At 39.6% G+C, this 24,124-nt stretch overlaps 1 protein-coding gene across 7 annotated transcripts in view; it reads left to right on the top strand.

Moving 5' to 3' along the window:
• Positions 1-24,124, top strand: part of gria1.L (glutamate receptor, ionotropic, AMPA 1 L homeolog) — a 145,867-nt gene that overhangs the window by 56,641 nt on the left and 65,102 nt on the right. For 5 of the 7 annotated variants that reach the window (XR_005965996.1, XM_041584819.1, XM_041584820.1 and 2 more), the window contains exon 3: positions 19,674-19,913. Coding sequence is in view for 6 of the 7 variants with exons in the window: in XM_041584819.1 (XP_041440753.1) it covers positions 19,674-19,913 (240 nt within the window). In the remaining variant the exon portion in view is untranslated. Of the gene's footprint in view, positions 1-5,931; positions 6,252-13,662; positions 13,743-19,673; positions 19,914-24,124 lie in introns of those variants that run through there. The other 2 variants (XM_041584821.1, XM_041584822.1) reach the window with 2 other exon arrangements.

Consider the following 24,124-nt stretch of genomic DNA (forward strand, 5'->3'; position numbering starts at 1 on the left):
TTTAGCTTTAGCTGAATCCAGCAGCCAAAAAAACTAAAAAAATTAAATTAATTTATTATTATTATTGTTACATTTTGTTCCTTTTTATTCAATACTTCATCTATTTGTGTTATAATCTCTTATACAATACAAAGGTCTCTAGTCTCTTATACAATACAAAGGTCCTTGAAATTCCAACCTAGAGAAATGCTGAACAAAAAGCTAAATCACAAAATAATGAAAACCAATTGCAAATTGTGTCAGAATATCAGTCTATGCCATACTAAAAATTAATTTAAAAATGAACAAGCCCTTTCACAGTTAGTAATTCATGTCTCATTGGGTAATTACTATGATATTCTAAAAGTAGCTCAGTGACTGATGTATTTACTTTACAACAGAGAAAACTGTTTTGTTCAAAAATCAAAATATCTAGTTTAGTTTAGTCAATTGTCATAGCCAAGTCTTCTAGCAAGGTTTTCAATCATACCAAAACACACAGTGACTGATATTTGATCTCATTAGAATCAGTGACATATAAAAATGTCTACAGTCGTATCTATATCTCACTTTTCCTCCAGCACTAGTTAACAATACTGTTATAACAGAGGGGCAAACTTCTCTAACAAAATAAATGATGTATAATAGAAGAACCATCCCAGAAGAGGACACCGGGTTATGTTCCATAGGAAGTAATCACTCCTCCATTTGATTTGTGGTTGCAAAGAAAAAAATTGAGACAGTAAAAGATACTGCAGGTGGATTTTAGAATGCGGTTTGAATGTCATATGGTGACATATTCCCATTTCATCTTGTTGTCTTGGAAGCATTCTGAACACGTCAATTCCCTTGCACAGCCTTGTTTCCCCCTTTTGATGTCTTGACAAGTACAAAGCATCTTCAACATCTCTTGCGATATTGCAACATTAAAATGATTCAACAAAATACCTGAAAAATAAATTACACCCACATGTCTGAATGTCAAATATACAAAGTGGAAGAAAAATATGAGAGCAGAACATAAATACGTTGAGGAAATGGAGTGGCGGCAAAGTTAAAATGAGAAAGAGAATAGGGGAGGAATGTGGATAACAATGATGGTTTCCATCATGCTGGGATCTTTTAGAAACTCTGCAGTAGGGAGTTATGGTTCATTTTATTTACATTAGTGAATCATTCATGGTTGTTAGCTCGCTTGGTTACCAGTTGAATTTTAGCATGTGTTTTAAAAAAAATTAAGATGAGACAATATATTGATAATGTTTTTCAGTCCTTGGATCAACTTGTACTATGAGCTATTTTCTATCCATCTATCTAATATAAACCAGAACCACCATGTCGTATTTTTTTATTTTTATATACTTGGAATCAGTTCATTTTCTAGGGCAGTGGTCCCCAACCAGTTGCTTGCGAGCTCACCAAGTTTTTGTTGCATAAAAATCAGGTGTACTGCCAAACAGAGCCTCCTGTAGACTGCCAGTCCACATAGGGGCCTATTTTGCATCCCAGAAAGTTTTTGCATGCCTGTGTTGCTCCCCAACTCTTTTTATTTTTGAATTTGGCTCACGGGTAAAAAAGGTTGGGGACCCCTGTTCTAGGGTTTAGTCTTCTTAATATTGCTTCTTATGATATGTGCCTCTTAAATTTTTCAGGAACCACAAATGCTGCATGCAAGAGAAAGGGAAAAGGCATTTATCAGAATTGTAGGCAAATTCAGTGTTGTTGGGCTTAATGAAGTCGTTTGCACATGGATAGGAAACTGGCTACAGGATCGGGTACAGAGGGTGGTTGTTAATGGTACATTCTCTACTTTGAGTAAGGTTCTTAGTGGGGTCCCCCAGGGCTAGGTATTAGGTCCACTTTTATTTAACTTGTTCATTAATGACTTAGGGGAGGGTGTTGTAAGTAATGTATCAGTGTTTGCAGACGACACAAAACTATCCAGTCCAATTAATTCCATCCAGGATATGGCATCCTTGCAACACAATCTTGACAAACTGGCAATCTGGGCAGCTAAGTGGCAAATGAGATTCAATGTTGATAAATGTAAAGTCATGCACCTGGGATGTAAAAATATCCAAGCCACTTATACACTTAATGCGACTGTACTAGGCAAATCCATTATGGAAAAGGACCTTGGAGTCCTTGTAGATGATAAACTTGGCTGTAGCAAGCAATGCCAGTCAGCAGCATCAAGAGCAAATAAGGTCTTGAGCTGTATTAAAAAGGGCACTGGAGGAGGGGGTCATTCTTCCACTGTATAGAGCACTTGTAAGGCCCCATCTAGAATATGCCATACAGTTTTGGTCTCCATCACTCATACAGGACATTATTGTATTAGAAAGGGTACAGAGTGGGGCAACTAAGCTGGTGAAAGGTATGGAAAAAAAATTGGGGATGTTCACACTGGAGAAGAGGAGCTTAAGGGGTGATGTGATAACTATGTATAAATATATAAGGGGATCATATAATAATCTCTCAAATGCTTTATTTACCAGTAGGTCTTTCCAGCTGACAGGAGGTCACCCATTCCGATTAGAATAAAAGAGTTTCTGCCTAAATATTCAGAATGGGTTATAAACAGTGAGAGCTGTGAAGATGTGGAATTCTCTCCTTGAATCAGTTGTACAGGCTGATACATTAATTAGCTTTGAAAAGGGGTTGGCTGGCTTTTTAGCAAGTGAGGGAATACAGGGTTATGGAAGATAGCTCATAGTACAAGTTGATCCAGGGACTGGTCCGATTGCCATTTTGGAGTAAGGAAAGAATTTTTTCCCCCTCTGAGGCAAATTGGTGAGGCTTCAAATGTTTTTTTTTGCCTTCCTCTGGATCAACTGACAGGCAGATATTAAAAAAAAAAAAAGGTTGAACTTGAAATCTCTGCTACCTCCTATGAGAATATTTTGTCCATTTTTAAAGGATGTTGTGACAGCACTGCTTTCTGTATGGAGTGGCATGCTTCTTCAAACTGCCATAGAAAGAATCAGCCATAGAGAGTATCGGAGCTCAATAATCCTAAAACCAGGTGAACGTGTGGCACACTGCACTGCTGAGACATTTCATCCAGTACCTGGAAGTGACATCATATGCTTTACTGGAAGTGACATCATGCTCATGCACAAATGCTCGCCTTAAGTCGCTTAATGCTGCCCGTGAACGTGGAAATGCTCCACTTTGATCATGACTGAATGCTACTGTGCATGCACACCAATTTAATGAGAACCATGAAAAATCATCGTGAAAAATTGGGGGAATGTCGGGGCTAAAATTAGGGGGGTTGACAGCTGTCATTAAAATTGATTAATTTTGAAAGTTAATATGGATATGGGTGTTGATGGGTGGTAAAATTCAGAGTGATCAATCAGATTATTGCCTAATTTATAGATGACATTAGTTAATTGTTGACACATTACAATTTTTTGAATACAATGGTTTTACTACTTAAACGAGGATACAGATTGGTCAGATATGTATGTATGTATATTTGTATTGGTATATCGCTCCTTGAGGGCTGTACAGCAGAACAATAAATTAGATGAACAAACAGCGGGTCTTTACAATAATAAGTACAAATAAGTACAAAAATACCATACACATAAATATATAGTACAGTTACAATACAGATTAAGGGGCAGATTCACTAAGCACAGAATTTGCACTAGCGTCCACTTCGCTCACAGATTCACTAAGCACAGAATTTGCACTAGCGTCCACTTCGCTCACATCGCAACACTTTGCCATGCGTAAATTTGCCCAAACAACACTAATTCACTGACATGAGAAGTTACGTCCAGGGCGACGAACACTGGAGAAGTTGTGATAGTGTTACTTCGCCAAGCAAAGCGAAGTTGCACTAGCGTTGCCTAATTTGCATACAGCGGGAAGTGAAAGTTGAATGCACGTATATATTGCAGCAAATACATTACATTACACAAGCCCAGGGAACCTTAAAAAAATAAAATAGAGTTGTTATATTGCACTGCACATGAGCCCAGTGTATAGTTTATGTGCCATATGTTAGGAAATGTAGGGGGGAACCTGGGAACCCAAATAAAAATTACGGACTTTTGCAGCCTATCACCCTGAAAAAAAAAGACGCCGGCAAAAAAAAAAAATTGAGGCAGTCCTATACACTCCATTGAACTTCACCTAGTCTGAGCTGACAAAGGCAAGTCTGGCGGAACAGCTAACATTCAGTAAAATCTGCATCTTTGTGAATTTTTGCTGTTACGTCCATTCGCCAGAGCAAAAGTTGCCTGGAGTTAGAGTGTGAAGTTGCGCTAGTGTCTATCTCCTTCGCTAGCGAAGTTACACCTGTGCCCGTTATTAAATCATCAAAGTACCAAACTGAACTGTAAAGAACTGTCAAAAGACAATGTTAAAACTGACTGACTGACTGAATGAGTGTTGATTTTCTTACACAGAATTTTACATGACAGAAATTCAACTCTATGTAATGGATTTTTTTCTACGAATGTGTTGGCTTTAATGCATCGGTGCATGCATCTTGAGCTAAATACATGGCCATCTTTGGTTGTCTTTGAGAAAGCCTAGCAGCACCAAACTAGAGGCAAATTCACAAAAGGGAGAATTTTTCGCTAGTGAAGGCTCCGACACACAGGGTAAAAAATGCTAATTTGCATCTCTCTAGCTGAACACTGGCGAAGTTTCACTAGTGTTAATTTCTCAGCATGAGCATTGCATATTTTGTCAGCATGAGCATTGTTCCTGCCTCGGATGCCTCCCCTTCCGATAGGTAAGCCGGTGAGGGGGGTGTGGCATTTTGAGGACCCGCATTCTTCATCAGAATCAGCACTGGGTAACATTCTGTAAAATTCGCACTTTAGTGAATTTGCAGAATAACAATCGTTTGCTTGAGTGAAAATTCTTCTGGCGATTAGGCATGAATGGTTTCTTTCGCTAGTTAATTGTCCTTTACGTCTGTTAGTAAATTGGCGATGTCCCTGTGGGTGAGATTTGTGGTGAATTTTCGCTAGTGACTGCCACTTCTCCCTTTAGTAAATCTGCCCCATAGAATGAATAGCCTGTCTTCTGCCTGCCAAGACTCTTGGGAATATAGATATACAATATGTTTGTCCCAGCTAATCTCTAGTAGAACGAGGGAATGGAGGTGATTGTAATGCTGTTGTTTGAATTGGACAGAGCCTGTACAGTTGGTCGTTAGTATATATTATTGTCAGTGACTAAGTAAACCATTGAATTATGCTTAAAACTTGTTAATTTGCTTAATTTTTAACATGACAATCATGACAGTCATTTTTTACAACCTACTGATAACACGATTTAAAACAATATGTGCATGGGGAAGTAGAAATTTGCTGGGCATTGTTAGAACGTACAATACAGTAAGATTCTTTGATGCAGGTTATTTCAGAATCAGTTGCATCAGTGAACAGAGATTTGGATGCAAATTAATTTTTTGAGAAACCAGAATAAAAAAATAAATAAAAATAGAATGGAATTACCTGCTGTTACAGTAAACCTAAAGGCAACAATTCTGGGCTTGTCTTTCCAACTATACAGTGTTTTGCCCTGCTATGTACATGGATTTCCTTTGTGTATTTATGTAGAATTCACTGGGTGTTAATGTGAAATCGCAAGAGAATACCAAATTTTTAGACTGAATTATATGACCGGTTTGCAGAACTATTGGCCATGTGCTAGTCTCTAAATTCTTCTCAGGGTTGTCTTTTTGATTTAAAGTCCATATGGACAGCTTGTGTACTGCTGAGTTGTCACAGGTGTTTGGAACATATAAAAACTTCTACTGGGATCTTGAGAATAAACAAGAGCATGGCAAGTAGTTGAGGTTAGATTTATTAAGCCTTATTGCGGGGTTTATAAAGGGAAGGTGATTAGGAATGGGAGACACATGAGGGTAAATGAGGTGGGTGGAAAACACTGTGAACAGGCAGATAACAGAAACACTAAACACAAGAGTTCAGAACCAGTCCCGAGAGCCCCCAGTGGCTCATGAGGTAAATGCTGCAAATGACCAGAACAGCACAACCATAGTTCAATTCCCGGGCTGATTGTGACACTTATCTTGTCGTGTGTCAGCCGTTATTACACTGCTCCTTACAATTTAAGTTTGTAGTATCCTACATTAACATTTGACCACTGCCCATATTAGCACATTAGGCAAGTAAAACAACTTTCATACAAGGGTGTATTGATTGACTGGCTGAGGTTGCAAAGAAGTTAACAATTTGAAGAGTGTGCCTCATTATCGTAAATCTTAATAAAGATAGGTAAGTAGGAACCATATATAAGAATATGTTAATCTTCCTGCATGTATTGTGTTTTATGTACATTTTATGTTTAAATAGGTACATGACACAATGGCAGAGTTTGTGTATATTTAAAAATGTGCCCTTGTCAGCTAGGATTGTATGAATGTATGGCATATGTGTGTGTACGTCCATTGTATATTGTGTCCCTTTCCCTGTTTGCTGTGATTGAGAGATGTGTGTTTGTATTTTATATATATATATATATATATATATATATATATATATATATATATATATATATATATATATATATATATATATATAGTCATGTTGTTGAACCGGCACTCACCATTAACTAGTCATATCCCGGGTGCTTCTTCAAGACAGAGCATATAGAACGGTGGGGTAGATTGTAATACTCCAATAAAAGCTTTTTGTCACAATACCCGTGAGTACTCTTAACCATTCTATATATATATATATATATATATATATATATATATATATATATATATATATATATATATACAATATCAAAACAGGGGGGTTGTGGGAGCACTCTAAAGGCTTTAAAGTATATATATAAGTATAATAATGCTATTGCATATGTACCCAAAACAGGGGTTATTTTGTTACAAAGTTATGATCATAAAATTGATAAGCCACCATACCACGTCAAGGTAAACCCCGAATGGCGGTCCCTAACTTGTTTTATATTTTATGTGCATTTTAGCATTACCTGTAATCAATGTCCATTGAACGCTGTTTTTTCACTGAGGGCTAAATCCTCCCCAGCCAGCAATCAGGCTTTTAAAGGAGAGATGCTACAACCACTGAAGCTATGCCACAGCTCCTGGCTAAATATACAATATCAAAACAGGGGGGTTGTGGGAGCACTCTAAAGGCTTTAAAGTATATATATAAGTATAATAAATGCTATTGCATATGTAGCACCCCATACCCCCCCTTTAAACTAGTGGTGATCCTATGCTTTTAAAATTGGGCGTTTGTTTTGGGAATATCTCTCCTTTAAAAGCCTGATTGCTGGCTGGGGAGGATTTAGCCCTCAGTGAAAAAACAGCGTTCAACAGACATTGATTACAGGTAATGCTAAAATGCACATAAAATATAAAACAAGTTAGGGACCGCCATTCGGGGTTTACCTTGACGTGGTATGGTGGCTTATCAATTTTATGATCATAACTTTGTAACAAAATAACCCCTGTTTTGGGTACATATGCAATAGCATTTATTATACTTATATATATACTTTAAAGCCTTTAGAGTGCTCCCACAACCCCCCTGTTTTGATATTGTATATTTAGCCAGGAGCTGTGGCATAGCTTCAGTGGTTGTAGCCAGGGCCGCCATCAGGGGGGGACAGGGGGGACAAGCGTACCGGGCCCGGGCATGAAGGGGGGCCCGGCAGCGCTGCATTTTTTTGAAGATCCGGGCCCCCCTTACGAGCGCCCGAGCCGTACGTCATTCCTCTTGAGTGCCGAATGCGGAAGTGCCGAAAAGCCGAAGCCGATGCGCCGAAAAGACCCGAAGTCACGGAAAAAGCCGAAGTCCCGAAGTCACGAAGCGCCGAAAAGACCCGAAGTCACGAAAACAGCCGAAGCCGAAGTCCTGAAGCAGCGCAAAGACCCGAAGTCACGAAAACAGCCGAAATTGAAGTCCTGAAGCGGTGAAAAGACCCGAAGTCACGAAAGGAGGCGAAGTTGAAGTACTGAAGCCATGAGTTCAATTCTACTGAACACCAGTTTGTGGTGTTTTTTTTTTTTTAATCCCCTGGCCACCAATGTATTATTTTAATATTCTATAGGCCCCTGCCACCAATCTTTTTTTTAAAACTTTTTTTTTGGGGCCCCAATTTTTTTTTTAACTCGTAAGGGGCCCCTTGCCACCATTGGTTTTTTTTGGTTTTTTTTTAAAAAAAAAATTAATTTTCTTTTTGGTGGCCCCAAATTTTTTTAACTTGTAAGGGGGCCCCTGCCACCAGGTTTTTTTTTTTTTCAAAAAAAAATTATTTTTTTTTAAATTTTTTTTGGGGCCCCAATTTGTTTTTAACTTGTAAGGGGGCCCCTGCCGCCAATGTTTTTTTTTTTTTTCAAAAAAAAAATTAATTTTTTTTCAAATTTTTTTTTTTGGGGCCCCAATTTGTTTTTAACTTATAAGGGGGCCCCTGCCACCAATGTTTGTTTATTTTTTAGTTTTTTTTACATTTTTTTTGTTGGGGCCCCAAGTTTTTTTTAACTTATAAGGGGGCCCCTGCCACCAATGTTTTAAAAAAAAATTTACATTTTTTTTTTTTGGGGCCCCAATTTTTTTTATAAGGGGGCCCTGACCATCAATAGCTTTTTACAACTTGTGTGGGGGGGGTTACTTTTTTAGCGCTGATGTCTGTGTGGTCTTTTAACTGCGATGTGGGCGGGATATGGGGCGGGGCTTGGTTGTCAGTGTGGGCGGGGCCCAGGGGGCCCCAAAAATTTTGTTGTACGGGGCCCCGTGATTTCTAATGGCGGCCCTGGTTGTAGCACCCCATACCCCCCTTTAAACTAGTGGTGATCCTATGCTTTTAAAATTGGGCATTTGTTTTGGGAATATCTCTCCTTTAAAAGCCTGATTGCTGGCTGGGGAGGATTTAGCCCTCAGTGAAAAAACAGCGTTCAACAGACATTGATTACAGGTAATGCTAAAATGCACATAAAATATAAAACAAGTTAGGGACCGCCATTCGGGGTTTACCTTGACGTGGTATGGTGGCTTATCAATTTTATGATCATAACTTTGTAACAAAATAACCCCTGTTTTGGGTACATATGCAATAGCATTTATTATACTTATATATATATATATACTTTAAAGCCTTTAGAGTGCTCCCACAACCCCCTGTTTTGATATTGTATATATATATATTATATATATATATATATATATATATATATATATATATATATATATATTTGTCATATCGGCTATCGGCACTCACCCAATGATCAGCCAAGTCCCAGGTGCATCTCCCACAAAGTATCACAACTTATGTTTGTAGAAAATGGAGGCACTCACAGCTTGATGTTGATGAATTTATTAGGGATGCACCGAATCCACTATTTTGGGTTCGGCCAAATCCCTGAATCCTTATCAAAAGATTCGGCCAAATACCGAACCGAATCCGAATTTGCATATGCAAATTAGGGGTGGAAAAGGGAACACATTTTTTACTTTCTTGTTTTGTGACAAAAAGTCACGCGATTTACCTCTTCACTGCTAATTTGCAAATGCAAATTAGGATTCGGATTTGGTAAGGCCGGGCAGAAGTATTTGGCCAAATCCTGCTGAAAAAGGCAGAATCCTGGCCGAATCCCGAACCGAATCCTGGATTTGGTGCATCCCTAGAATTTATTAAATTCTTACATATTCCCCCACAACAATGCATTTCGGCTCCTTTAGAACATCATCAGGATGAACCCAGATGTGATCAGCACATACAAATGCTACAATATATATATATATATATATATGTATATATATATATATATATATATATATATATATATATATATATATATATATATATATATATATATATATATATATATATATATATATATCTCAATCCCTGTTTTGTTTGAAGGGTAAGGCATTTTTTATAACAAAGGAAAGTTGTGCTCACCACAATGCAATGAGGTTGTGACCACAAAATTCACATAGACCAATACAAGAAATCCTCTGCACTCCATTATCAATATATTAAGGACATTAAAACATTTTGTGTCTTAAGCTACTAAAAATGCCTTCCCTTTTAAAAAAAAACGGGATTGTTTGTTATACAGCACTGTGTGTGTTTGAATGTCCTAAGGGAGCCATCAGCAGGTGTATTCCCGGATTCCATTAGATGGAGGCACTGCCATGAGAGGTAATTCCCATTACCCTTTCATCTTGCAAAGGGGACTCAGGACCTGTAAAGGGTAAGATATGTGTGATGTACAACGTTTGGCACATGAGGTGGCCAAAAGGGGTTACACATTCTTATGAAAATATTTCCCCAACTGAGCCTCCAACCAATGTCTCTGTAGGCAAGCAGCCCTGCAGTTTAGAACCACTGCCCAAAACAATTGAGTCTTCCAGCTGACATAAACATGGTGGTTGGCAGACAGTATAATTTCTCATCTGTAGTTAGTTTCTGTACTATGTCTGCCTGCTTTGCCAGGTGGCATATCTTTTCCATAGACTGAGAGAAAAGTGCAAAAATATACCTTGAACAAAACATCACCCAGTAATCGCAGACCTTGTTGCAAATTCACAACCTCAGAAAATTCTCCAGTGATGGCTTCGCTCACAGTGCTTCGCCAGGCGCACAGTACATTCGGCAGGACAATGCTAATTCACTAAAATCTGAAGTTGCGTCCAGGGAGCCGAACGCTGGCGAAGTTGTACTAGCGTTACTGCACCAAGTGAAGCGAAGTTGTGATAGTGTCACTACGCCAAGTGAAGCAAAGTTGCAGTAGCGGTGCCTAATTTGCATACAGTGGGAAGTTATACGGTGGGAAGTTAAACTTCAATGGACGTATATGTTGCAGCAAATACATTACACTACAAAAGCCTGGGAAACCTTAATAAAATAAAATAAAGTTGTTATAATGCCCTACACATGAGCCCAGTGTATAGTTTGTGCCATATGTTAGGAAATGTAGGAGGGAAGCCGGTTACCCCAAAAAAAATGTACGCTCTTTTTCAGCCTATCACCCTGAAAAAGGAAAAGACGCTAGCGTTTTTTGGGACTTAGAAAATTTTTCAACTTTTTTTTAGAAACTCCTATTTACTCTATTGCACTTCGCCGGGTCTTAGGTGGTAACATTCAGTAAAATCCGCATCGTAGTGAAAGTTGCGTCCGTTCGCCAGAGTGCAAATTCGCCAGGCGTTAGGGAGCAAAGTACCGCTAGAGTCTATCTCATTCGCTAGCAAGGTTACGCCAGTGACCTTTAGTAAATCAGTGAAGTACCAAAATGACGTCACGCTGGCGATTTTTCGCCCACGTTAGTCCCTTCGCCCTTTAGTAAATTTGCCCCATAGTCTTTTGATTGGCTAGAAGATAGTCATGATTTTACTATTTTGATTTTAAAAAATATTGTGCTCCTTGGCAATCTGGTACTTCAATTGGAGTAGACCCTCGCACACCCGTTATGTAGATTTATAGATTTGCTCGGTGCACAATGAATGGAGGATACGGTGACCTCCCAGTAACTGGAACAAAAAAACACACCAGCACACGAGACTTGTATCTGCAGGGCAAGCCCTTGCAAAAGTTTTTACTGCGGTGGTGCAAATGCTTGACAAAGGGGCGGAGCCCCGAAACGTTGCACCACCGCAGTAAAAACTTTTGCAAGGGCTTGCCCTGCAGATACAAGTCTCGTGTGCTGGTGTGTTTTTTTGTTCCTTGGCAATCTGGAACAGGATTGCTTGTTCCATATTTCTATTCTTCTCTTTGCTGAGGGCATTAGGAAAGCTACAATCAAAAAAAAAAAAAAGAGCACAGAGAGAACTCGAGCCTCAAACAGTCTGCATGAAATTACTGTCCTTTCAATCTCAAGGCAAAGCCTTTGATACTTTTTCAAGTTTTAGGCACACCTCCCTCCTTTTTGCTTACAGGTGGTAGAACACAACCATAGCATTAAAATGCACTTAGCTTTGTTCAGCCAAGAAGGTGCCAGGTTTAGAAGAACATTATGATCCCTGCAAAGAGTCTGTGGAAGTTTTCATATGGGCAACGAATGAATGGGCACACTCCCAAACTAGCACAAATATTATATATGAATACTCCTTGATTCTACTGTAACTGCACTCTGAACTGGAGTTTCTAATCAACTGCCAGAAGAGAAAACATATGAGTGGCCTGTTTCAGGGCTTTTAGATTGTGTTTCCTAGGTTCTACAGATGCTCTAGTAATATTGTCATAATCCCTATGGAAAACATTCGGCTTGCAGTGTCTGTGTATAAGCTATTTCTTGAGAATTTCCAAATGCAGATGCCCCTGGGCTACAGCTTCCATCAGTATCTCTTGAAGACACTCAGCAATAAACCAGGGATTCTACATGCAAAGTAAACTTGGCTTGAAAGAGTCAGCATCTTAAGATTTATGTTCTCCCCTTGGGGTAGTACAAAATCATTCTCATATTTTGCATCTTTCCCTCAGCATCTCTTATAAACTGACCATTCATTCTTTTCACTGTGTCACGCCTTGGTTGGTTTGTACAATGATAGTTTGATAACAGGCGTCCCCTCCATTCACAGTGAATTCTGTAACCCTTTTACCATAGAGAGAGCCCTGAAAGGTTTGCCATCCCTGGCCCATAACATGCTGAAATATTTTATCTATATAGCACTAACCTATTCTGCAGCACTTTACAGGGATTATACATCAATAACTGCCCCAGCAAAGCTTCAGTCCTTATCACATTCACACACATTATAGTCAGTTTTATAAAGAAACAATTAATGTATGTTTTAGGTGTTTAGGAGAAGCAAATTACCCACAGAAAACCCATGCAAGAAGAGGTAGAACATGCAAATGCTTTTCAGTTAGTGCTCTGGAATTAAACATGGGCACCAATGCTAACCATGGCACCACCATACTGCTGATAATATTGATAATATTGTTAAATAGCCAAAAATGTAATGTATAAAGACTGGAGTTACTGGATGTCTAACAAAATAGCCAGAACACTACTTCCTGCTTTTCATCTTTTCAGCTCTCTAACTCTTAATTAGTCAGTGACTTTGAGGGAGGCCACATGGGACATAACTGTTCAGTGAGTTTGCAGGTCAGATTCAGAAGCAAACCGTTATGACCTGTAAGGCCCCACTAAAGTCATTGACTGGTTACTGCCTGGTAACCAATAAGACAGCTGCAAAGCAGGAAGTAGAGCTCTGGCTATTATGTTAGGCATCTGGTTACTCCAGCCCTTATACATTACATTTTTGCTAAATTACTATATTGAAAACATTTCTATTTTGCCCAGCCTATCTATTTACACAGTTTTTATTTTTACACTGAACAATTCCTTTGAGCCAACAGTTCTGGGTGAATAGTTACATGAGGGTTAAAGTGAGCATTATTCTCTCATTTCGGGGGTTTGGTATTGGATTTTTATATATCTAGGAGAAATCATGTGAATATATTCAGTAAGAACAACTTTTACTGTATTTATAATTGAATCTTAATTACATTTATTTCCACTGCTGTGTTCTCATGGCACAAATTCTGCATTCCCATATGAACTATATTGAAGCATGGGCAAATATAATGTTCACTAATATATTACCCTGGATTCCATTTAAAAATTCATTCTAGAGTTTAGATTTTATTTACAAGTATAATGTAGTCACAATAAACATCAAAACAGTGATTGTGAGCTTGTTCCTACAGAGCATCCATTTCTGTGTCTGCAAGTCTCTTTCCCTGTATTGGAGTGTCTGTAGGCACAAATGCCTCTTCCGCAAGTTCAGGTCAGTATTCTGTTAGAAATAAATCTAATTTCTGAATTGTATATTTTCAGCTAGACAGAGACTTTGCAAAATATTTAAAAAAATAGTATATGAACATTGCTGCTTAACAATGGGCTACCCAAAAAGTGCTTAGTATAGGTTGGTATAGTAGTACTGGCGCCCAGAACAAGGCTGCTTGGCTCTCAGCTTGCTTGCTCACTCTGGCATCTCCAGTAAACCCAACCCAACCCCACACACATTTCTCTTCTTCTACAACCAATCATTTCCCCTCTAATTCCATCCCTTGTCTGTACCCGAAGGAAAGGTGGCTCTTTTGCATATTTGCAATCTATTATCAAGTGTGCAAGCATTCTTGATGCTGTAGCCAAGTAAGCATGCATGGGGATGGAAATTTATAGGATAAAGATATGTGGATAAAGAGATAATGGCCACGGTTATGCTGAACACAGTTTATGCAGGAGGATCCTCCAATGAGAAACCTGCCTGATCTTTGTACACTCAACTCGAATAAGGGAATCCTCTTGCATGAGTTATTATATTTGGCTGGCTACTGTAAAACTGAGGGCTGCTATGATGAGAGTTTTATGGGTGGTTCCCAATTTCTAAAATAAAAATGGACAGTGCTGTCCAAGGGGCCACTGGTAAGGTTTCCAACTGCCCAATATTTTACTGGCCTGGCAGTTAAGTTATTGCTTGATGTCACTTTTATTAATGGGGTAGAAAGATACAGGAAGACTGGTATTTTTTCCAGAAATGATGGCAACTGTAGCAACTTGCAATGCAGGAAGGCTAGCGTCACCATTTGTGGAATACAGAGTTAAATATATTCCAAGGCCTTTGGAATGCCCAAGCCTCTGTCTATAAATTATTAAGTAAATAGAAACTTATTTATTTGTATTGAGTTATTCTCAGAGGTTTCACTTCACAGTTGCAAGATCCTTGTGTATTTTTTATAGACTAGGACAGGGTATCCTCAAAAAGGATCCAGGAGAAATCACGAGGGCAGCAAATAGAGAACATAAAATGTTGTCTACCTCTGTGATGTTTACATAAAAGAGAATCCATGTATTTTCAAAGACTTTGCTATATGCAAATAAAAGACACAACAGGAACAGGGGTTGGTCCCCCACAGAACACAGGCTCCTGAAATGCAGAACCCTCTTGTATCTGATTGTGTCACTGCTTGTGTTTTGAATGAAGGGAATCCATGTTTACATTTCGGGAATCCTCTTTGGGATTATAAGGAAATAGATGGGGTTTTTTTCTTTTGCTTCAGGCACAAAGATGAGAAGAACTTTACAGGTCTTCAAGGAGATGTACCAGCTGTAAATCTGTGATGTGAGAAGGAGTGGCTTGGAATTATTTGTGAATGTGGAGTCAAGGGCAAATAATCTAAAATGGCTATGCCATCTGATTAATCAGGAAGTTTCCTTAAAATACACAAGAATTTTTAATGATCTGGTTAGCTTTAAGGTGGCATAAAACTTCTAAGTAGTTTAGACTACACATCCCAAAACACTCCAACATATTAATCAAAGGATAAAGCATGTAGCATAGGGTGGTATTTCGGTTCAGGGTTGGACTGGCCTGCCAGAGGATTTCTCGGGGGGGCCCAGGTTCTAGTGGACCTCAGCCAAGAGCAATTACCACCTCCCTTTCTTATTTTCCACATAAGCCTATATAACCCCAATAACATTTAGCACTATTTAAAGGGTGCCTGTTGGGTAAAAATGTTATCCCCAATCAAAGGTGCAGACAAAAGAGCTCGCATTCCAGTTGGGATAAGTTTTTTTTTTTTAAATGCCCCCCGCCAGCTCTATGCTACCCACACCAGTCATTCGCATGCGCATAATGAAAATGTGCCCCGGATTGCGCATTCGCATGATGTCACATGCACATTATTCACATGCAAGTGACCAGACAAAAACTGTTATCCCCAACCGGAATGCGGCTCTATTGGCCCGCATATTTACGCAACAGGTGCCCCTTTAAGTTTTGTCTAATAGGCCTAGTCTGATGCTGTTTCAGTCAGATACCTGTTCTTTTATCACTCAGAAGAGAAGCACAGTATTCTGAAGAACATTTTTAACTTTCATTTTCGAAGGTCACAGTTTAAACAAACCTTGGGGTAAAGATCCCCTTTAAATATTCCCGAGTAGAATGTAGAAATATATTCATTTGTCACTATGCACATTGCATATGAAATCCTGAGCTAATACATAAACTCTGCTGAGAGTGTTGTTCCAGCTCTGCAAGCTCCATCGCTAGTTAAAAGTCAAGATGGCACATTGAAGTTTATGACAATGACTCAGAGCTATACGTTGAAAATGACTAAAAACTTCAGACAGTATAATGGCAAAATGGTTTCCAGTAATGGCATTTTGTGCATAAAGAAGGAAAGTGCTATAAAATGGACCAGTTAGGTGTATTTAAGTTAAAGGGAAACTAAACCCTGCTGCACTGCTCAACCACATTTTACTAAGTTGTTTCTGGACTAGAAATCTCTGCCTGCATTAACATATTAAGGTTAAGGCATGCTGGGAGCTGTATTCTTTCAACATCGGGGTTGGATTCTTAAAGTAATACTGCTTAATAAAACATTTACCCAGCTCTCTTGAGTCTTTGGCTGCATTAAAATGCAAAACAATTCTCTGGCCGGATTAAAAAATGGGGCGCCCCTAGGCTATCTCCGCTCATCGCCCCCTTATGCATCCCCCTCTTATGCATCCCCCTCTCTGTCTGTGACCCCTTCTGCCTCAGCATCTCTCTTCCCTTCACCTCCCACCCCTCCTCTTCTGTGTCATCCTCCCCGTCCAGGCCCGGATTTGTGGAAAGGCCACCTAGGCCCGGGCCTAAGGTAGCAGGATTTTAGGGGGGTGGCATGCTGCCCAACCACACCCACATTGGTTCAATGCGATGCGCTGGAGATATAATTTTTTTAATTTCCCATGCGCCAATCCCCATTGATGATGAAAATTTGCACGAATAAAGGGGTGGGGACAGGGGCGACGAACGGCAGTGGGCCTAGGGGCACCCACTATGTAAATCCGGCCCTGTCCCTGTCTCCCTGCCCCTGCACGTATATGCACATGCAACCCTTTGGATGTTGATCCCAGTGGCCTCAAAGCAGGTGCTTATGTATGAATTCCTGGCTTGATAGCAAGAATTGCAATGTAATCTCTCTGTTAGATGAGAACAAGATGGCCATTGCTGTGTTCTAGTGGAGAATTATGGTGCATCTGTAGTTAAGGTTTGAATGCCTAGTTTTTGCATGCTAATAGAGAAGGTCTATGTCCCCTGGGCTAGTCAGGGGTGCAGCCAAATTACTCAGGGTATTTATTTCAGATGAATGTACTAGATACCGTCAGGGGCGCTCCACCAATGAGGCGAGTTGATCCAGTCTCCTCAGACGGCAGCGCCCCCCTGGTTGCCAGGGGCGGCAAAAATGCCGCTCCTGGTAACTAAGAGGCGAATTTCCGTTTTTCAACCAGGAAATTCAGCTCTTCTAGTGCAGGGAGCGCAATTGCGCTCTCTGCACTAGCGTCGTGCAGTGCCCGACCCCCTCCTGCACAGAAAATGTGAGCGCCGTGAGGAGGGGTCGGGCAGCAACGGAATGACGCCTCAAGCGACATAAAGGCGCAGATAGGCGCTGGATACCATGGTAGTCTAGGGGGGGACCGCAGGGACGCCCGCCGCCCCCTCGGAAGGGATGCCCGACGCGAGCTGTATCCTCTTGGTAAAAGGCGCAGTACTTGGGCGCGCGCGGCGCGCCTCTGTTTTCTTTATTGCCACATGCGCTCTGGCGTGCTTACGTCAGCACACAATGGCGCGAAATTCAAATGTTTAAAAGGCGCAATTGGGCTTGTGATCATTGCCCGTTATAGGATCTTGTTCCTGGTGCTTCTGTGCTGTTTTGCCTGTTTGATTCTGTTGTGACCTCTGCCTGTTTTTGACTATACTGACTTCTGGAATCCTGACCCTGCCTGATAACCGACTCTTCTGTATCCACAACCCCTCTAATTGATCTCCTGGTTTGACCCTTGCCTGCCTGACTCCGTTGTACTCTGCCTGCCCCGACCCGGCCTGATCTGACTACTCCTTCTGTCTACGCCTTGTACCACGACCTTCTGCCCAAAGACTTGCATTACCGTTGTGCCCCTGTGCTCGTGAACCCCTCACTTTGCACCTCTCTTAATAAGACCTGGCGGCATCCAGTTAGCCAAGGGCTCCTCCCAAGGTGAAAGGCAGTTTAGCATCAGTTCTGAATTTAGGATGCCAACCGTGACAATAATACTTGTACAGATGCATTTGAGAACCCTATATTCAATATCAGAAAATATTTAACAAGATGCATAGTCAATCGCTCATAACATACAACCCATCTGTTTGTCACCATCTTAATTGAGGAACACAGAGTAAATATTTTCTTCTTTCATTCTTTCATGCACTTTAATGTACAGAAGAGTACAGCTCTTACCTTTTATGCCTGGGCGCTCTCAGTGTCAATAATGTTTATGTGCGAAATGCTGATGTGCAACACACAAAAACCAGTAAAGTTGTGCAAACAAAGCATCTCTTTTCCCCTGCACAATCTTAGTCATTGGTCTACACATTCTTGATAGATATAAAAATAGGCATTTATATCTGTAGTTTATGGAAAAAAGCATGGGGTTGTTTGAGGGGTGTCTGCACCTACATTATACTATATATATGTGATGACATAAGTGAGGTTATTTATTATGTTGAACAAAGTGCACAAAAAAGTGCAATTGTTTGTACTGCACACTACATTCTTCTGTTGCAGAATTGCGACAAACCCCTGCCTCCATTTTGGTCGCTCAGGTGGGCGAAAAGAAATAGAAAGTGGCAGGAAGGGGGATTTGAACACTATAGATTAAACAGACCCTGTAGTCTGGGACCCACTTTTCCCTGGGCCTCCCATGACCATGGGGTCTGCTTCCTCTATAGTTACGTTGTTGTTCTTACTCCCTCCGCTAAGTGATGGCTATCACAGAGAAATAGGCAATAAAGGTATATCTTATGGTCCAATTAAGGGCCAAAAAAGGAAAGAGAGGTTATGAGAAATAGGTGGAGTTAGTGCAAAATGCTGGCCTGGTTGTTTTTTTATCATTTTTAATTTCTCTAAATTGGGGCCCATTCTATTAATTTGCCAAGGCCAATGCATTTTTACGGTTACGGGGTAAAATCAAAGGGGCCAGCCCTAGGATAGTTAAATAAAAACTGGAACGGTTAAATAAGCACTTCTTCGTTATTGACTCATTGAGTAGCCTTAAGGCATAGTGCCTCAAATTATGAAAATAGCCTCCCCATCTGCAAAATCTCATCCACATCTAAAGCCAGAAATAGAACCAACACAATCCATATATATAATAAATTGCATTACAAATCCATTACATTTTCCATTTCTTGGCCTCTTCTTGCCATTATCAGTTATGAGTTTAAGGTACATTTTTTTATGGAATAGGCATATTGTTTTTTCCTGTACACACACACACACACACTCTACCATGAACCCATCCTTTGAAGAAGTTGATATCCCAGCAAAAAATATCACCATAGTTACCCACCTTAGGTATTAGCCATAATAATTTCCCTGTCCGCACTTTATCACCTGATGGGATAGTTATGGGCTAATTGCATTGAAGTCAATGGGTGTTTTTTCATGCCAGCTTTTTTTGCAGAAATCCAATCCCTGTCATGCAGGATCTCTGTCTAGGCTGTGATTCTGTTTGGAATTCCATGAATAGTAGCAATATGTCCAACTTTAAAGCAAATATCATGTGTTCATTTGAACCAATAGTCCACAGTAAATAGTTTTCTTTGTAGGTAAAAATGTTACGAGCAAATGGTGCTAAATCTAAATTACTGTATGTCCCTGGTGCTTTCCTAACCCTCCGTTCTCTGTCTCAGTTTGTTCACAGTTCTCCAAAGGGGTTTACTCCATATTTGGATTTTACGACCGGAAGACGGTGAACATGCTAACTTCTTTCTGTGGTGCTCTACACGTCTGCTTCATCACCCCCAGCTTTCCAGTAGCCACTTCCAATCAGTTTGTCCTGCAGCTGAGGCCGGAGCTCCAAGATGCCCTTATTAGTGTTATTGAGTATTACAAATGGAAAAAGTTTGTTTACATTTATGACGCAGACCGAGGTAAGTTAATGGCATGATTTCTCTGTTTAAAAACTGCTCATATATTGAAAACTATGAGAAAGCATGTATGTAATGTAAATTGAGCAATTTTACATTAATTTGAGAGTTAACATTTCCTTTAAAAGGCATGTAAAGGCAAAAAAATTAAATCCAATTGTTACTTTCTTTAATGAAAAAGAAAACTATCTCCAATATACTTTAGTTAAAAAATGTGTACCATTTTTATTAGAAATCTGACTGTATGCAGTGAAATTCTCCCTTCATTTACTGCTGTGGATAGGAATTGTCAGACGGTCCCTAACTACTCTGCAGGGAAACAATCATACTTATTAACAGCAGAGGGAACACCCGCCTTACTTCCCAGCCATGCAGAACTCAAGCAGCTTTGTTTGTTTCTCTGTAGAGCAGTTGGTGACTGTGTAGAGATTTGTATTGAATTTTATTTTTACCTTTACTGTTTCCAACTTTAGTTGCAGGGACAAAGATCATGGAGCCAGATTTGAACAGCTAAACTGGGATTCTATTTGGAGGATTATTTTGCTGCAGTCACTGGTTCTGCAGACTTAAAGAAAGTTTGTATTAAACAATACAAAAACTATATAAGCCACATTAGCTTACATGACAACACAGGACCCAGTCTGCATATTCTGATTATTAATCAGTCTTGCTGTATCGGCTTCTGGCAAATATTATTTGACTTGTGCTGTTTTGATAATTTATGACAATCCCTAAACAGCCCAGACCACACTGAGCATGTGCACAGTCTTGATCTTGCAAAGATGTTTAACAAAGTTACAAGATGATGACCCCCTGTGGCCAACTTTGAAAGCATAAATAATTTCTTTGATTAGGCTTGTGATGAAGTAAATTCATGTTTATGTTTAGTATTCAAAATACAGCATTTCTAGTCTATTCTAGACTTTGCTTCCTCTTTAAACACTGCTTGGCAATGGCTTATATTTCTATATATAAACTATAATGTAATCTGAAAACAACTTTCCCAGGGTCGCAACCCAGTCAAAGGTCAACTATGTAACATTTTATAAGCGTAAATGGGTAGTTTAACTTCAAATTCATTAAAGAATGTTATTGAAACTTTTCAGTTTCATTTTTTTTTTTTTTGCTATGCTTTTCAATTGTTCCCCTTCCTCTTCAGATTCTTTATAGTTTGAAATCTGTTCATTGGGGTCACTGACCCTAGCAACCAAAAATTTGGTCTGTCAGTTTACAATGGTATCCTTACTGTTTATGACTTACGTTTTGTTATCCTGGCACTGTCCTATTCATTTTCTATCTTTCATTCAAACCACTGCCTGGTTGCTTGAGTAAATAGGATCATAACAACCAAATAGCTGCTGGAATTACAAACGGGAGAGCTTCTGAACATAAAATGAAATAACTGAAAAATCAACTGTAAAAATAAAAAATGAAGACCAGTTGTAAATTATGCCTACCGTGTAACAAAAAAACAGTAGCACTTTGATAAAAATGAAGAATGAATCTGTAGTTTATTTAGCCCATATGCATATAAATTAAGGGAAACACTTCGAGATCCACTGAGCCCTTTATCAAGCCTAATGTGCCTTTAGGCCTGAAGGGCTTGCAAAGGTCATCCAGTTTAAGCACCTGACATCCCTTTTGGATGCGTAATTAAGGGTTTGAGCACTCCATAACTGATAAGTAAATTATGCCTACATCATAATTGTTCATATCTATGGGGGGGGGGGAGAATTTGATGATAATGTCTTTATATATTCCTAAAAATTTTTTGAGCTAAAAGTGCAAAAATGAGCCTTGGTCTCATTCATTCAGTCAACACTTGGCTCCAGGTCATAGCTGTACTCTGCACTGCTTAAGCTAGGTGCAAAGCTCAATGCCATCAGGCACAAGGCAGCCCTGTCTTTAGACATAGGCATGCAATAAGCACAGGGTTCTGCTGCACCTTGTATCCACTAGCACACCCTTAATTGTGTGTCTAAATGACATAAAGAGCATAAAGATCTGCATCCAGGATTCAAAGTGCAGGCAGAGTGCAAAAACATGGTGATTTGCACCCATTTTTGCACTTTTCACCCTGCACTTCATTTTGTAAATATCCCCAAGAATGTTTAACAAAACAGTGCGGTATTGTTATGGCCGCTAGATGGAGATGGAGGTTTACTAGATGGAGATGTAAAACTTTAAAATAAGTGAATGTAAAATTGATGAGTACAATTCTATGCACTTACATTCATTGTTTATTTTTTTTTTTTTTTATTCCAAGATATTAAGGGATACAGGTACCTAATATGCATGGATTTTGTTACAACACGGCCACCTGCTGATCATTTTCTGACCATGACATAGTCAGGAGAAAGAAATTGAGCTGGTCTGTTGTTCTTCTGGTTAGGAAAAACATCAGAAATCACAGATTACTTTTCTCACATCTTTTCTAATCAAAATAACATCAGACCAGCCCTCTTTCCAGCATTCTCATGAATTTTACATTCATTTGTTTTAAAGGTCTACTTATCCTTTATAGTCATCTAACGCTTCATTTACAACTGCAAATAGTGGTGCCTTAAAATAGGCACAAAGCTGTGCATCTATTCATTTAAGGTATTTGTGTTGACTATGGGGAAACCTGGAGCCACAGTTACCCTGAAAGCGGCAGTAAATCCAGGGTTCCCAAAGCAGATTGTGGACCACAGCTTTACAGAGTTCTGTTTCACATACAGTATATATTGGCTATTAGCGATTTGTTTAATTGAGTGGCAAAAGCTTTCAGTACAGGTAGAGATAAGGAGGCAGATTAGCATCTATCATGCAGGAAAGATTTCATTGATTTTATTTTATATAGGACTGATCTTTCCTACAGAACCTTAAACTGAAGGAGAATAACAAAGACAAAGTGGCAAATGGGAATGTTTTTGTGAAAGTAGGGGGGTTTGTTAGGAGACAAGGACGGCACCTCGTCTGAGGCACAACTTCAGCTGAGGTATCAAATAGTATATTTTGCTATCTCTGCACCCCTAAACAGCAAATATTCACCCTTTTTTCTAAAAGGGGAACTCCACCCAAAACGTTTTTTAATGAAATGTAATTACATAATATTTTTGTAGCCTACATAGGAGAATAGGTTCCAATCAGATAAAGGGTTTGGACAGGAATGATGAATGTTATATATAAATGCATTTGTGACCTTGCTGAAAAATCAGAATTGGGGGATGCTACAAATTTAGAAGGAGACCCCATAACTGGAAATAGCTAGAATCTTAAAATTCACCATCTAAAACCTGTCAAGGTCATGTAGGAGTCACTGGCAGAGGTCCCCTGAACCATTTGAAGATGTTAATAACCTTCATGATGTTACAGTTTTTTCAGAGGGTTTTGCCCGTAAACTCAATTAATTCAAGCGATTCGAGTATTTTCCTGCCGAAAACTCGATTCATTTCAGTTTTCAGGTTGTTAACCCCGAACATGCTGATTCAAGTTTTTTTCCATTCACGTTTTTTCCTTAAATTAGAAGTTGTGAGTTCATTTGAGGTTTAAAAAAACTCTAAAATTCGACCTTTGATAAATAACCCCCATAGTAATTTAGTTGTGGAACACAGTAACATTTAGTTATGCCACTGATCAGGCAGCAAATAAAACATTTCAGAATGTTGAGTCAGTATGGCATAATGTGGTACTTGGTGTCTTGGTTTAGATTTTGCTGTTGTGCCCCCCCCAACCCTGACAGCGTTGGGCCTCCTAGGTGAGTCAAATTGGCGCTGCCCCTGTACAGTCACACCCCTGCACTTAAGAAATGTACACCACTGGTTGCCCCAAACTCAAAACATAGAAATCACCACCAGATTTTTAAGCCAAGGTTCCCTAATGCCTTGTCTCTTATAACTCATGCATACAATTGCGGATAAACCAGCTTTTGTTACAGTTTTCTAATGTAAAAGCAGGACTTGTTGTTCCTATAGGCTCCTTAATGTCCCTGAACCCTAGTGTTTCCCTGTTTCCTATTGAAATTCTGCCTCTATATATACTGTATCAACCTGTCAATAGAGATGTCGCGAACTGTTCGCCGGCGAACTTGTTCGCGCGAACATCGGGTGTTCGCGCTCGCCGGAAGTTCGCGAACGTCGCGCGACGTTCGCCATTTTGGGTTCGCCATTGTTGGCGCTTTTTTTTGCCCTCTCACCCCAGACCAGCAGGTACATGGCAGCCAATCAGGAAGC

This window comes from Xenopus laevis, chromosome 3L, assembly GCF_017654675.1.
Source record: "Xenopus laevis strain J_2021 chromosome 3L, Xenopus_laevis_v10.1, whole genome shotgun sequence".
NCBI lineage: Eukaryota > Metazoa > Chordata > Amphibia > Anura > Pipidae > Xenopus > Xenopus laevis.